At 43.7% G+C, this 17,307-nt stretch overlaps 1 protein-coding gene across 1 annotated transcript in view; it reads right to left on the bottom strand.

The window, feature by feature from the left end:
* Positions 1-17,307, bottom strand: part of LOC126101367 (tyrosine-protein phosphatase non-receptor type 7-like) — a 385,674-nt gene that overhangs the window by 26,559 nt on the left and 341,808 nt on the right. The window contains exons 3-4 of the mRNA XM_049912035.1: positions 2,544-2,768; positions 862-1,079 (exon numbers count right to left, since the gene is read on the bottom strand). Coding sequence (XP_049767992.1) covers positions 862-1,079; positions 2,544-2,768 — 443 coding nt within the window. The remainder of the gene's footprint in view (positions 1-861; positions 1,080-2,543; positions 2,769-17,307) is intronic.

Raw genomic sequence — 17,307 nt, forward strand, 5'->3', positions numbered from 1 at the left:
TTTGTTTAAATCCACAATTCGAAGTTTTGTATTTGGCAGGAAGAGTATCTATCGACAGATAGTATACTAAATGATTATGCTGGACATATATATTAAAACTGTGTCACTGTGGCCATAAGCCTGTAACTCAACTCAACTTATCTACACCAAAAATTGTTCACCGGCTTCACTCCATTCTCCTATAATTTATCCTCCCTAATATCTGTTCCAGGATAATGTTTTAGCTCATACTCTGAGCAATGTGTTTTTAATAAATCACCCATTATTTACAATCAATAATCGGCAATTTCCAAGATCCACTGTAAGTGATGTATATCGAGCATGAGACACTGATTTTGTTTATGGCATTGCTGACGCCACATCATCACCCAATGTCAGCAGCATTCTAGAGATGAGTGGTGCCAGTATAGTGTCAACCTGCACTGCTATTACCTGGCAGGAGTTAATTCTGAGATTGTGCACTGTGGAAAGTGGTCTGGACTTTCATTTAGTACCAAATCACCATTTTAGGAACAGTGTGGATTGTTTGGCAGGTGAATGTCAAATTTGGTGAAAGATATAACTACAGTCTATGCTGGCAAAACAGGACTGCTTCCAGCTGCATACAGAAAATGTTAAATTGTCTACAATGAAGATCTGGATCACAAGTAAGGTAAGTTAAATGACTGTTTTTTTGGTACACCTTTTGTCACTGTTGTCACCACTGTAAATAAAACTGATATCTTGCACTATGACAATTGTGTGCTTGATATAATTGTTTGCAATGGATCTTGGAAATTATACAATAATATGGTTACTGCAACAAAACTCCAGTTTATTTTGCCGACAACAGAGACAGACCAACTAAACATGATAGCTTACCACAAATGTGATGGCAAGAAATCCAACAGCAGCAAATAAGATGACAAAGAATGGCAGTTGCCATTCAGGCCGCCAACTGCCACCCAAGGCTGCCACCTCCACACCTGTGGGACGGGGACGTCCACTGCCAGTCCCTTCATCTGTGCCCACAGAGCGCCGAGCTGATGTTGACAATGTGGCAGTGGGGCCATCAAGGGCTTCCTCTGATGAAACATTTTCTGTAAATGTAAAATAAAAATGTTTTAATTAAATGTAATGCAAGGTATTATAACACACTAAGGATAACTTTACACCAGGAAACTTTGTCACACTCACTAGTATTCAGTTCTAATCAGTCAAATCAGATAAAGATTTTTGGAGAAATATGACAGAGTAAGTAATTCCATAACAATTCATCAGATCTGAAGCACAAAATTATGTACAGAAAACTTATCCAGTTAATGTGTGATTGCAGCCACAATGAAGTGATATCCTTCGAAACAAGGCACCATGCTATCACAAAATTAGGAAGCATAAATAAAAGACAATGACTTATTTCCAAAACTGTGGAAAAACAAGCCAACTATAATATTCTAAATAAATCCTCCTTTTATAACATTGCAAGATACGAAAAACAACTAAACAGCAGTGAAAAATCAACAAGCTGGTTGTCACTGGCAAAAAATTCCCAGCACGCTTCTTTGATATTAATTAATCAACAGCATCTTAAAAGTTATATGTTTCAGTAGAAGTTTTGTTGAAAAGTATAGCAATAAAAAATCATCCATACAGAATTAAAAACAATCTGTGTGGCGATGAAATTTTTATTTCAGCCCATCCTCCTTGTCATTTTCTTACATGACTAATTGAAGTCTGAGGCTAAAAACTTAAAGGCCTACAGTAAATTATTGTTATAATAAGATGATACACATACAGGATTCAAAGAAACGAAAGCAACAGTGTGCATCTAAGTAACAACACAAATTCATTGGTCATTTACACAACAAATTAACATTACTCAACACAAAATGAAACAGATGGGCACTTTCTCGTGACACACAAATCTCTTGAGTACATAGGCTAATCATCTTGTGGTGTAGCAGTTCCTCTTGTTATGTCTGTGCTTGCTACGAAATGGAAGTACAGCCACAATTAGAGTACACTTTAGCTTCTAACTAGAAGCTGCTGAGCACCACGATTTTACAAATACCAATTAAAGGCTAACCAAGTATTAACGTATTGCCTACATTACAGGGCTTGCGATTAAATACTAGAACCATAGCTCTTTTAAGTTACAGATTTCCATTTGTTACATCTGAACATAAATTCACCACGTGGAAAAACACTTCACAATACGAAGAACACGTAAAAAGAAATGTGACCCATTTGTCCACCAAACTCAACTTAAGATCTACAGGAAGAAGATTCATAAAAGCAGAGATGATAGGCAATTTTGTATGGTATCAGAATGGGAGGAGTAAGTGAAAGTCTGTGCAGACATTATACACTTCACACACAGAACTCAACAGCAATGTAGAAGACAAAAGAGATGGCAAAGAGACATTACTAAACTCAATGTACGCAGAGTTTGAAAGTGGAGGGAGAAGTATACATATTTGATAGATTCAGTAAAGAGATAATTAGCTGCAGCTATGAAACAAAAAAGAAGCAATGCACATTATCAATTTTCTTGGATACTTTACCAGCAGCTGATGTGACAGTTGCCACAGGCAAGGCGGTGCCGTCTTCATCCAGAAACCGATACTGGTAGTGCTGGTGGTCGTGCTGCACTGATGCTGGGATTGGGGCGGAGGCCATTAGCTGCCTGAACAGCAGGTCCCCGCCTCCCCCACGTGCATCGCCCTCACTTCCTATTGCGACTACATTATCTTCTGCCAAAACAACTGGCCGGCCCCCTGCGCACTCACCTATAAAACAAGAAGAAGTAATAAACTAAATGAAAACTGCGAATTAGAATAAGTGACTACTACTACGAAAGACTGTGTCCTATTGTGGGATTTACAGTAATTACACAGGAAAGTTGGAGCACACTAGCAAGAGAGAAACATGGGCACCCACACAACATTAACATAAATAACATGTAAACAACTAAACTCAAATTGTGTTAATCAATTATCACTCTCAGTCTATTTTGTTCATCACAAAGGGTTGAAACCACTCAAACTGTTTCTTTCACTCCCAAATTGAGTGTTGTAGACTTTTGCTTTTGCAAAGAACTGTCAATGTTTTGCTTTAATTACATCACACCCTCTAAGCAAAAAAGCAATATCCGATGACTGATCATCCTACTTACACAAAACATTTTAGAACCGAAATTCTGCTGAACACTACTGCATTATATTCTGTGATTTTAAGGGCAACAACATTTTAATGCACAGAACTTGTAAATTTCATTGTTATTGACACTGCAGCTGCTTGACTGGAATGAAGAGCTTGCTAATCCCAAAAGAGAAATACACGGAGAAATAAAAGAAGCAGTATAACTAACATTACAGCACATGAAAATTAAAGATTTAAAGATATGAAATTCTGAATGAGTTTTACGCCCACGGGTTAGCTTCGTAACTACCAGCAAGCTTTGTAAACAGTGTTTCTAATCCCTATCCAGGAGAGAGAGAGAGAGAGCGATTTCGAGTCACGCACTTCTATCATGTTTCGCAAGTAATACTTACAAAAGAATGTAAAAGAAACTGACACCTCTTTGAAGACATATAGGCTGCAAATGCGGGTGCAGAGAAGAAACAAGTAGCTTTCTACAAAACTGGTAACCGACAGACATGAGCCTAACTCATTTCGTACTACCGTATTTTTACTGCTTTAATCTCTCAAAGTAATGAGAACGCGGGCACGCAAGAATGGCAGTGTTAGGACGAATAATACCTGTTCTATCTTAGCAGTGGAAAAGCTATTGTCAGTTAATGCAATACGTAGAACCTGTAAAATACGAGTAACTACACTGCTGATCTGTTTCATGTTTACTAACAACGTATTTCACCAAAGTTTATAAGCAACACACAAAAGCAAGAATTGTGAACCGAAGAAAGCAATAACAGCAGTCCTACATCGCAAACTTACACTGGATAAATCCGCTAAGCGTAGCTGAACATCTACACATCAGTACAGCTTCGGCCGTTTCTGAACACAGCGTTCACTTACACTACGACAACGCATCAAATGTGAAAACAATTGACACAGATCCAAGATATGATACAAAACCATTTGTATTCAGTTGCACGAAACACAACAGCACCGGCGGACTCCACTCTTGAATGACGGCAAACATTGTTTATTTTGCCGCATAGGCACTAAAGCTGCGGCTGCAATGGTAACTTTCACGAAATGGAGGAGACTGACACTGTTGCGTGACGTTTTTTGTACTGTTTTATCTACATCAGCTGCCAGATAACAAGCAGACACGTAAACACTGCTGATCGCATTACCTGGTATCTCTAAACTCTGCAAAATAAGCACAACCTGCAGGAGATAAACACACACTGCCCTCCCCGATGTCGCCATATTGAAGTCTGCTGCAGGATTGAGAGCATCCCCGGATGAGCGCCGTAGCCCGTAGCTCGAGTGTAAAATCAACCAATAAGAAGTGGCCGCTTTCAAAAAGGCGGGATGCCTCACTTCCCGTTCTCCAGCGGAGTAGGGGTACATAACACTTCGTGCAGACGTATGCTACAGCTCAAGTAATGCGTGTTCGTGACCGACAGAGGGTATAATTATCGATTCATTCATTTAAGAAGCTGTTTAAAAAGGAAGTCCGCGCTTTGTCCAGATTGATACGTAGGTATCTCCGTGATTTATTTTTGTTTCCATTTAATGTATGTTAAAACTTATTGCGCACGTATCAAAGACAGCTTACAAGGACATGAAAAGACAAATTTGTTGGTATTTAGCTCATTTATCTTAAATGTTAAGTGACTTAAGAAATAGTACGGCGGATGCAATGCGCACGAGCTAAATAAATGTCCATTGGTATTTAGCCAATTTTTACGACGAGAAATAAATTCATTTACAAGGCCAAAATTTTATTCTATCGTGCCAAATAGCTAGAGTAATTACACTCAAACAGCGAAAACATGACAGTCTACGAGAAGAAAGTAATTTTTATGCAGGAATTTTAAATTTTAAACCAACTTCACTCTAAAAACGCCGTAGCGCAGCAGAACAGGTATAACTGAGTCGTATTTCGTCTTTCTTCTTGTTTTTTGTTTTTCTTTTTTTACTCACGGGCATAAGTTATGCATGAGAGGGAGCGAGAATAATCTGAAGTACAGTCAATATACTTCACATTAAGCGAGAACTTACCGTCATGGAATGCATCGCACTTATCAACGAACGGGGACACTCCTTCAAAGAAGGTGAGTAGCGGTGAATGGAAGTACAGAAACCTTGCGTAACAACACACTATCACCTCGCACAAGCCCAGGCGATGCCAGAACAGCAAAGACGAAGACAGCAACAACTCGCTGCGTAGCCGTCCTTGCCCACGCAATCTGGCACGAATTCAGCATACGGCCAGCGGAAACCGCCGGCCGCTCTCCCACGGATTTGTATGAATGGGAGAATACGCGACGGCGTTCACACACACACACACACATACACACACACGCACGCACACGAACTTCGAGCGGAAGGGGAGGCGCTGCTAAGGCCCATTCAGAAAACACAGACCTTAGAACTCGACTTTCATATTGTGTCGTCGACGCGCGTACGTATCGCGAGTAGTTCGGAGAATGCAGAGACAACACAGAAACAATTGACCGGTGACAAATCTAGCTATGCGCTACACTGTAAAATACAAAAATAACTACGCGCTACACTGTAAACTATATTCCGCTGTCTGCAGGACTGCGTTAACGGGCCGGGTTTCCGAAGTCGCTTTTAGCGCACAGGAGCAGGCAGTGAATGTCGATCAGGTGATGAGCACGTAGACGGGTAGCGGCGTGGTTCTTGTTGTGGAACGAAGTACACTGAGAAGCCGTTACGTCGTTCACCGCACACGATACGCACGTGGGTACAGCATTTGGTCGGTATATACAAGTATGTGGACTAGGGCATTCACTGTGAGTGGTGTCAGATTGAAGCACACTTACTGTAGGAGGCGACACGTAGTCATTCGGCACTCTCTCGCAGTCCCATAAACAACAGGCGGCAGGCGCGCAGCGCTCTGGCGGACTAGGGCAAGCTCCCGGCGAATCGATTTTTTGACCGCTGCGTGGGTGGCGGCAGCGCGCGGGTGGGCGAACCCCAGAGATGACTGACATGGCCGGTCACAGGTTGATACCAGTAGGTAACTACGGGCAGACATCCTCATACAACTACGCTACGATTCTTGGATTGTAGCCACTGCGAACATTCGTGTTGCGGGCAAGAGAAGTAACTGCGAAGTTGTAACCAGATTCAAGGCGTCGACTGCCACGACCAAAATGAAAATGTCCCTCAAGCCACGTTAAGAGGTCCATATAGTTTAGTTCAGTTGCAGTCTGTCTGCAGTAACGGTATATACAGTGAACCATTTATCGTGACCACCTCCAATAACTTTTTGTCCAGAAGCGAAATAAAAAAAAGAATGTGTCAAGCAAATGTTCTTTAGACGTAAACCAGCATCGTTGCCTTTCTTATAACTTCGTACGTTACGAAAAGCAGAACGCCGTTGTTTAATTATTACACTTTATTTGTTCTTCGTCAAGCCGCTTCCTCTTCTCCACATCTTTTTCTTTTTTTTTTTTTTCTTCAAAAACGTGTTACACGTCAGTCATTTACTCCACGGTCTTCGTTTGAAGGTAGGAATGGGAAAAACCGACCGGTTAAAGCCGATACCAATATTTTAGTTCTGAATAACCGGTACTTTTCGGTATTTCTTTGGTATCTGTTATAATAGGTATTTTCGTTTTTTTACTAATAACCGGGTATCAATTTTCCATACCAGTGGAGCTAAAATTTTTGATTTTCAGATTAAACCTTTTTTAAAAACGTGTTTTGTAGGAAGTTCTGTGACTTCTGGAATATTGGTATCGTCTTTGAATGGTATAATTTCTGATGAAACGAGTCAGCTTACAGATGAACTCATTCTAGAAAGCGTATCTACCAACAAGTGGACAATAAATATTGGCCAATTGATTAATTCATTATAGAAATTTTAACTATTGTCATGTAATTATTCCTGGTAGATGTCATGTTTTGCATACAACTAAATTGTTCATATGAATTTTCTGAAAGAGCTGCCTTTGTTTTGTCAGTAAAAAATTAATTGCATTCAAATTCCCCTTAAAAGGAAAGGATATATATTTGACTAGAACGTGTTTTTCATTCGGAATATTTAAAGAAATAGAACGCTACAAATTTTTCACAAGATTTTGTCATTTAACTGTCATTTCTAAGAAATAATAAAAAAGAAAGGAAGTTATAGTAACAGTAATAAATTAAAAACTCACCAGCTTATTCATAGTTTACGATAAAAATAGAAATTAGCCGCTCTGCTGCCTGTGTGAATTCGTGGTGAGTTCTATGGGACCAAACGGCTGAGGTCATCGGACCCCAGGCTTACACACTACTTAACCTAACTTACACTAAGGATAACACACACACCTATGCCCAAGGGAGGACTCGAACCTCCGACGGGGGGAGCCGCACGAACCGTGACAAGACGCCTGAGACCGCACGGATATCCAGCGTGGCTGCTGCCTGTGTCTACATAACATGCCTTTATCTGCTTGTAGCCCTTACGAACGGACAACTGAACACGAAAAATATTCTCCAACCTCAGTTTTTATCCTTCAGCACTGATTATTCGTTATGCTCCCATAGTGGGTCCATCCTCGATTATAACATGATTTTTGAGTAAAGATATAAAAAATTTTGCTATCAGTAGGAGAATAAGGTGAATTTTTGTAGTATTCAAGCCTTCATTACTTTTTGAGGCTAGCAGTGAGCGATGGACGGACTGTTTTCTTTCATTTCCATATTTTATACGATATTTTGATTCTACGCTACAGGCCATTAAAAGTGCTACACCAAGAAGAAATGCATATGATAAACGGGTATTCATTGGACAAATAAATTACACTAGAACTGACATGTGATTACATTTTCACGCAATTTGGGTGCATAGATCCTGAGGAATCAGAACCCAGAACAACCACCTCTGGCCGTAATAACGGCCTTGATACGCCTGAGCATTGAGTCAAACAGAGCTTGGATGGCGTGTACAGGTACCCATGCAGCTTCAACACGATACCACAGTTCATCAAGAGTTGTGACTGGCGTATTGTGACGAGCCAGTTGCTCGGTCACCATTGACCAGGCGTTTTCAGTTGGTGAGAGATCTGGAGAATGTGTTGGCCAGGGCAGCAATCGAACATTTTCTGTATCCAGAAATGCCCGTACAGGACCTGCAACATGCGGTGCATTATCCTGCTGAAATGTAGGGTTTCGCAGGGATCGAATGAAGGGTAGAGCCACGTGTCGTAAGACATCTGAAATGTAACGTCCACTGTTCAAAGTGCCGTCAGTGCGAACAAGAGGTGACCGAGACGTGTAACCATTGGCACCCCATACCATCACGCCGGTTGATACGCCAGTATGGCGATGACGAATACATGCTTCCAATGTGCGTTCATCGCGATGTCGCCAAACAAGGATGCGAACATCATGATGCTGTAAATAGAACCTGGATTCATCCGAAAAAATGACGCTTTGCCATTGGTGCACCCAGGTTCATCGTTGAGTACACCATCGCAAGCGCTCCTGCCTGTGATGCAGCGTCAAGGGTAACCGCAGCCATGGTCTCCGAGCTGATAGTCCAAGCTGCTGCAGATGTCTTCGAACGGTTTGTGCAGATAGTTGTTGTCTTGCAAACGTCCCCATCTGTTGACTCACGGATCGAGACGTGGCTGCACGATCCGTTACAGCCATGCGGATAAGATGCCTGTCATCTCGACAGCTAGTGATACGAGGCAGTTGGGATCCAACACGGAGTTCCGTATTACCCTCCTAAACCCATCGATTCCATATTCTGCTAACAGTCATTGGATCTCGACCAACGCGACCAGCAATGTCGCGATACGATAAACCGCAATCGCAATAGGCTACAATCCGACCTTTATCAAAGTCGGAAACGTGATGGTACGCATTTCTCCTCCTTACACGAAGCATCACAACACCGTTTCACCAGGCAACGCCGGGCAACTGCTGTTTGTGTATGACAAGTCGGTTGGAAACTTTCCTCATGTCAGCACGTTGTAGATGTCGCCACTGGCGTCAACCTTGTGTGAATGCTCTGAAAAGCTAATGATTTGCATGTCACAGCATCTTCTTCCTGTCGGTTAAATTTCGCGTCTGTAGCACGTCATCTTCGTGGTGTAGCAGTACTGTATGTATATCGGAACATGTAATGAAAAGCCTGAAGGAGTAGCAGTATCTTTCAGTCTTGTGCGACGGCTTTGTTTGTTGCCGGAAATAATAGAAATAAAAAACCGAAAATTCGTTATTCCAGACACCCGTTATTTTGAGCTGTTTTAACAGTCACATAAAATTGAACACGAAAAAAACGATGCAACCGAAAACCGGTTGTTCCAGCAATAACCGCCGTCCCCACTACAAAACCACTATTACATACCGGTACCATTATTACAAATCCGAAAATATTGTTCTGCCAACTTACATTCTACGTAGGTACGTAGCATTTCTATTTTCGCTTCGTTGGTGCTCATCAACGAAGAGAAAGTAGAAATGCTACGTACCTACGGAGAATGTAAGTTAGCAGAAAAGTAATTGCAACAATATTTTCTGATTTGTAATAATGATATGAGTAGTACAGTACTGTAGTACTTCAGCGATATGTCGTATACAGCAAAGGCATGATATGTGTGTGTTTCCCTTGCTTTTCCGTACTCAAAAAGTTGGTGGCTTTCCAAACCGCTGGTACCGGTCTTCTTTCGTTCTTTGTTCCCAAACCTTTCACTGATTCCATGATATCGTAGACAAGTCCATGGATCCTTCGAAGAAGCTTCCTCTCGAAGGCACAGATTGCTTCTTGAGTTGTTGCTAATGTCGTCCAGGTTTTACAAGCATATAAGAGTACCGTCCGCACCTGTGTCACACGCAGCTGGATCTTATTCTTCTGTGATATCAGTCATGACATGAATAAATTGTTCAGACTAAACTGTATGCGATTGGCGTTTATTATTGGTGGATGCATTTCTGTCGTCATTTCACTTTTATTACTTAATAGGGAAGCCAGGTACTCGAATTCATGAACACGTTCAAAGGTATACCTCTCAACAAGAATGGAAAAAAGGAGAGCTTGACGTCGTGCTACAACGAGATATTTGGTTTTATTCTCATTCACCACCAGCCACATTTTCTTCACATTGCAGAGATCAACACATAGGGAAAAACAGTCCGCGGAGGATACGGTAACCGACACGCAGTAACAAATTTTCGTCCAAAGCGGTAGGCGAGTTCATTCGTTTGTTCGGAAGTGGAGGCCGTCAGTGTTTGCTCAAGTTTCGGCTATGACACAATTGAGGCGAGCGTCCTGCAATCTTCTCAAACGATTTTACAGAAACTATTCGGTAAAAAAAAAGTTTTTGCTTTACTTAGAGCTCTATATATGTCAGGTTCATGATAATATGCCCATCATTTCGTTAATGGTCATAGTTATTGTGATATTTACGTGGAAGTAAGAGACGTGAGAAATTCGAAAAAGTTTGCAATGAAAAATAGAGGTCGCTATGGTTTTGCGTTTGGTGCATATTACATAATATGTTGCTGCATATGAAATTTAAGTAACATATCGAATTTTTGTGATGTGACGTAGCACACTCATTTGCGATCGCGCAGCACCAGAGATGAAGCCAGAGTGAAATATCCGAGAATATTTCGTAAACGGTTTGAGGTCTCGAAATGACATTTTGGCAAATGATAGCACACAAGGGGAGAGTGTTTTGCCATACGGTTACTATTCAAAACTTCATTATCTACCGTGTTATTTCACCAACACAGACTTTATCGATAAAAGTGTAATTTTTAAGGACCTTCGATACCTGGTGAAACGAGAAATGCTATAAGTTTTGGAGCAATATGAGTGAAGACAACACGCGTTTATTTTGTACTGAGGATGTACTTTTTCATAAGCTACTGACCTAAGTTTTCCTCAGATCCTCACTTACTAAACCACTGTTTCGGACTTCTCTTGCAGTTGTGTCTGTGCAACATGTTAGCGAGGTGAGACTGTGTGAACTCTGGTGTGTTTTGGCAAAAGAAGCAGAATTTAGCATGGCAACCAGAGAAATGCGTAGGTTTCAGTCAAACTTCGCCACTCATGACGTTTCTCTGAAAGTAACAAATGCTTAATAAACCAGGCGAAAATAAATCGCTGCATTTTCTGCGGAATTCTTTTTAGGTACTAACCAAAGCAGAGGTGACATGTTTTTGAATGGCCATCATGCAAGTGTGAGCGTGGAGGGGCCCCACTTAATATTTACGAAAAATGTTAGCATAGACTTCAGTTTAGAGCGGCATTACCCCTCCCGCGGTCGGTATTTCTCCCTCAGCGCCTGCCCACAACCCCCACCACTACCGCTCTCTCCATGCGTGCCCTGCCCTCTGTGCATCAACCAGCCACGGTATTCTGCGTGGACTCTATTTGCAGGCCAGGAATCACAACACTGTCAGCAAATGTCCGTATTGTGTCTGCTCCCATATTTGCTTAATACACTCCTGGAAATTGAAATAAGAACACCGTGAATTCATTGTCCCAGGAAGGGGAAACTTTATTGACACATTCCTGGGGTCAGATACATCACATGATCACACTGACAGAACCACAGGCACATAGACACAGGCAACAGAGCATGCACAATGTCGGCACTAGTACAGTGTATATCCATCTTTCGCAGCAATGCAGGCTGCTATTCTCCCATGGAGACGATCGTAGAGATGCTGGATGTAGTCCTGTGGAACGGCTTGCCATGCCATTTCCACCTGGCGCCTCAGTTGGACCAGCGTTCGTGCTGGACGTGCAGACCGCGCGAGACGACGCTTCATCCAGTCCCAAACATGCTCAATGGGGGACAGATCCGGAGATCTTGCTGGCCAGGGTAGTTGACTTACACCTTCTAGAGCACATTGGGTGGCACGGGATACATGCGGACGTGCATTGTCCTGTTGGAACAGCAAGTTCCCTTGCCGGTCTAGGAATGGTAGAACGATGGGTTCGATGACGGTTTGGATGTACCGTGCACTATTCAGTGTCTCCTCGACGATCACCAGTGGTGTACGGCCAGTGTAGGAGATCGCTCCCCACACCATGATGCCGGGTGTTGGCCGTGTGTGCCTCGGTCGTATGCAGTCCTGATTGTGGTGCTCACCTGCACGGCGCCAAACACGCATACGACCATCATTGGCCCCAAGGCAGAAGCAACTCTCATCGCTGAAGACGACACGTCTCCATTCGTCCCTCCATTCACGCCTGTCGCGACACCACTGGAGGCGGGCTGCACGATGTTGGGGCGTGAGCGGAAGACGGCCTAACGGTGTGCGGGACCGTAGCCCAGCTTCATGGAGACGGTTGCGAATGGTCCTCGCCGATACCCCAGGAGCAACAGTGTCCCTAATTTGCTGGGAAGTGGCGGTGCGGTCCCCTACGGCACTGCGTAGGATCCTACGGTCTTGGCGTGCATCCGTGCGTCGCTGCGGTCCGGTCCCAGGTCGACGGGCACGTGCACCTTCCGTCGACCACTGTCGACAACATCGATGTACTGTGGAGACCTCACGCCCCACGTGTTGAGCAATTCGGCGGTACGTCCACCCGGCCTCCCGCATGCCCACTATACGCCCTCGCTCAAAGTCCGTCAACTGCACATACGGTTCACGTCTATGCTGTCGCGGCATGCTACCAGTGTTAAAGACTGCGATGGCGCTCCGTATGCCACGGCAAACTGGCTGACACTGACGGCGGCGGTGCACAAATGCTGCGCAGCTAGCGCCATTCGACGGCCAATACCGCGGTTCCTGGTGTGTCCGCTGTGCCGTGCGTGTGATCATTGCTTGTACAGCCCTCTCGCAGTGTCCGGAGCAAGTATGGTGGGTCTGACACACCGGTGTCAATGTGTTCTTTTTTCCATTTCCAGGAGTGTATATTTTTTACTTTGCTTCTGGACAAAATGTTATTTGGGGTGGTCAAGATAAATGAGACCCTATATATGCACTATGTGATCAAAAGTATTCGGACACCCACAAAAACATACGTTTTTCATATTAGGTGCATTGTGCTGCCACCTACTGCCCGGTACTCCATATCACCGACCTCAGTAATTAGATGTAGTGAGAGAGCAGGATGGGGCACTCCGCAGAACTCACGGACTTCGAAAGTGGTCAGATGATTGGGTTTCACTTGTGTCATACGTCTGTACCCTAGATTTCCACACTCCTAAACATCCCTAGGTCCACTGGTTCCGATGTGATAGTGAAGTGGAAACGTGAAGGGACACGAACAGCACAAAAGCATACAGGCCGACCTCGTCTGTTGATTGACAGAGACTGCCGACAGTTGAAGAGGGTCGTAAAGTGTAATAGGCAGACATCTATCCAGATCATCACACAGGAATTCCAAAGTGCATCAGGATCCACTATGACAGCTAGGCGTGATGTGCGAAAACTTGTATTTCATGGTCGAGCGGCTGCTCATAAGCTACACATCACACCGGTAAATGCCAAATTACGCCTCGCTTGGAGCGTAAACATTGAACGACTGAACAGTGGAAAAACGTTGTGTGAAGTGACGAATCACGCTACACAATGTGGCGATCCGATGGCAGGATGTGGCAGGGTGTGGGTATGGCGAATGCACAGTGAACGTCATCTACCAGCGTGTGTAGTACTAACAGCAAAATTCGGAGGCGGTAGTGTTATGGTATGGTCGTGTTATTCATGGGGGTGAGGGCTTACACCCCTTGTTGTTTTGCGTGGCACTATCACAGGACAGGCGTACATTGATGTTTAAGCACCTTTTTGCTTCCCAGTGTTGAAGAGCAATTCGGGGATGGCGATTGCATCTTTCAGCACGATCGAGCACTTGTTCATAATTCACGGCCTGTGGCGGAGTGGTTACACGACAATAACATCCCCCTAATGAACTGGCCTCCACTTAGTCCTGACCTGAATCCTATAGAACACCTTTGGGATGTTTTGGAACGCCGACTTCTTTCAAGGCCTCACCGACCGACATCGATACCTCTCCTCAGTGCAGCACTCCGTGAAGAATGGGCTGCCATTCCCCAAGAAACCTCCCAGCACCTGATTGAACGTATGCCAGCGAGAGTGGAAGCTGTCATCAAGGCCGGGTGGGTCAACGCCATATTGAATTCCAGCATTACCGATAGAGGCCGCCACGTACTTTTAAGTCATTTTCAGCGAGGTGTCCGGATACCTTTGATCAAGTAGTGTACATGGTGAAATTGAACGCCACCCCGACAAAATTTCCGAGATTTTTCAAGGATAATTTCTGTGTGTTTTGGTGTAAGGGACCGCTGATCTCCTTTGGCTGGTAACAGAGTAATTCGTTTGATTTCTTAGCCCCGTTTATCTTTGTACTTGTACTACACTGAAAATCTCTGCACAACAGTATAAACGTCGACAGTAAGCGTAGTGTGATTGTTTGGAAACAAACTCGTCCCATTCGGTTATGGTTCTTGCTGTAATCAAACAGCAATGTTTACTTTACACTTCGTTCTCAGGTTTGCTTTCAGTACTGCTCGGTTGTCTCTCAGGTTTGTTTCACTCGGTAGTGTTAGTTGCACGTTAACAATAATGCACAATAGTATCGGCCGGTTTATTGAATAAGAGCTCGCTGACAGACATCTCGTATGTGGGTTTAGTAAATACAAGGGAAGAGTGGGCAGAAAGACCGCAAAAAGCGGTTATAAAATAAAACGAAGATAATGGAGTCAAAATAAGGCAGGTAATGCGGGGAGAATTAATGTCAGAAATGAGTCGCTGTACGTAGTAGACGAGGTTCGCTGGTTGGACAGCAAAATAAGTGACGACAGAAGCAGTAAAGACGATGTAAACCATTTGAATCACGGGGAAAACCGCTTTGTGGCATAACTTGACTATAACATAGGATAGGTTGACAGAACGCATCCTGAGACACAAAGGAATGTTTAATTTGGTAAAGGAAGGAAGTGTGCGTGTAGGAACTGAAGAGAGCAAATATTTCTCAAACATCATTTCTATTACCTAGAACGACAGGTTCCACTCTTTGTTGCGTGAGGTACAAAATATTTTGAATGAGTCGGAAGACGTTTGTTTTAGCTCTTAGCACGTAGAAGGATACTTACTGTTGAAAAGGAAACATCTAATTCAGGTTCAAATGAAAGCGCTCACAAAAAATCCGGACAAGATGCCTCTTAATGGCATACGCTCGTGCCATGTGCATTTATTTATTTGTTACTTCACATGAGATATCCTCATGAAATGACTGCTTCTGCAGCCAAGAGTTGCTAAGTTTTGAAACGCTGTTTCTAGCGTTGTGTGACCAGCAGGTTTCTGACCCATAACTACGAGGGTAATCCCAAAAGTAAGATCTCCTACTTTTTGTAAGTACAGAACTCTGTGTTGCAGTTGGTCACACTGTTATGAAGAGTGCTTCACGCGCTGTGTGTAAATAAGCGTACGCCGCGCTGAGGCGCTCAATCTTGGCTTGGCAGCCGTTGAGAATGGACCTCCCGTTGGATGTCACCGCCGAGTGCGAATTGCGCGCAGTTACTCGGTTTTTGAACGCAAAGGGCACTGCGCCGATTGAAATCCATCGCTAATTGACGGAAGTGTATGGTGAGTCGTGCATGGATGTCAAAAATGTTCGTAAGTGGTGTAGAGAGTTTGCAGCTGGTCGGACCGAAACTCACGACGAACAAAGGAGCAGTAGACCGTCAATTTCTGAGGAGACGGTGTTGAAGGTTGAGCAAAGCATGCGTGAAGATCGGCGGATCAACCTGGACGATCTCTGCACGTTGGTTCCTGAGGTTTTCCCAAGCACCACTCACAGAATTTTAACGGAAACATTGACCTACCGGAACGTGTGCGCAAGATGAGTGCTACGCATGCTGACTGAGGACCACATGCGGCAACGAATTGATGCTTCCCGCACATTTCTTCACCGCCTTGCAGCCGAACAGGACAACTTTCTGGACTCAATTGTCACGGGTGACGAAACATGGGCATACCGCTCTACACTGAGACCAGGCAACAACTACGCCAGTGGCTGCATCCTTCTTCGCCAAAGCCGCGGAAATTCAAACAAATAGTCTGCCGGTAAAGTCATGACAACCGTTTTTAGGAATCGGAAAGGGGTATTGTGGGTCGACTTTATGCCCACTGGGACCACAATTGACGCTGACAGGTACTGTGAGACTCTCAAAAAACTCAAACGGGCAATTCCTATTCAGAGAGGAATGTTGAGCAAGAGCGTACACATTCTCCATGACAACGCTCGCCCACACATCGCTCGGCAAACCATTGCTCTCCTGCAACAGTTTCATTGGAACATAATCACCCACCCACCCTATAGTCCTGACTTGGCGCCCAGTGACTATCACCTGTTCCCTAGGTTAAAAGAATATTTGGGCGAAAAGCGATTCAGCTCCGACGACGAGACGAAAGAAGAGGTTGATAACTCTCTGAATAGCACGGCGGCGAGCTGGTATGACATGGGCATACAAAAACTGCCACAGCGTCTACAAAAATGCATCGACAGAAATGGTGATTATGTCGAAAAAGAGCTAAATGTTCAAGCTGTAAAATGATGTAAGCCATTGCAGAAATAAACAGGTCTATATAATTATAAAAAAATAGGACACCCTACTTTTGGGATTACCCTCGTCTAACACGAATTCATGACCAGCAGCGAACGGAACAAGGCCTCCTCTAGACTTCTGCAGCTGATAAGTCTTCAGCGAATGGATCCGTGGGGTCCCCGCATGTTTTCTAATTTTAACTAAGCACTTCCTATTATATCACTGCCAAGGATGTTTTAATCTGATTTTACTCCAGCAAAAAAATTCCTTCGCCTATGTATCATCCATTCACCTGGCTACACGTGCAGCCCTCCCTCATTTCATTTTCACTCCAGATCTAATTGCATCTTCGACTCCAGTGTATGCTGTGGTTCGTTTTTTTGTTTACCTTTTACTCCACGTGAGTCCCTGCTGTTTCTGATTAAAAGTTCATGTATATTCTACGTGTGTGGTGTTAGTTTCAGGGCGTATCTTTCACATTACGGACAGGAAGCGGACAGATTTATAATTGCTCGTGTCTTGTCAGTCGCCATCTCATGAAGTGCAAAAAATACTACGTTCTGTTGTTAATATTGGGGACTGACTTCCTCTGAAGTATTCTGTTAGTAGTATGTCAAGTTTCGTTTGCCTTACTGTTCCT

Source organism: Schistocerca cancellata, chromosome 9, assembly GCF_023864275.1.
Source record: "Schistocerca cancellata isolate TAMUIC-IGC-003103 chromosome 9, iqSchCanc2.1, whole genome shotgun sequence".
NCBI lineage: Eukaryota > Metazoa > Arthropoda > Insecta > Orthoptera > Acrididae > Schistocerca > Schistocerca cancellata.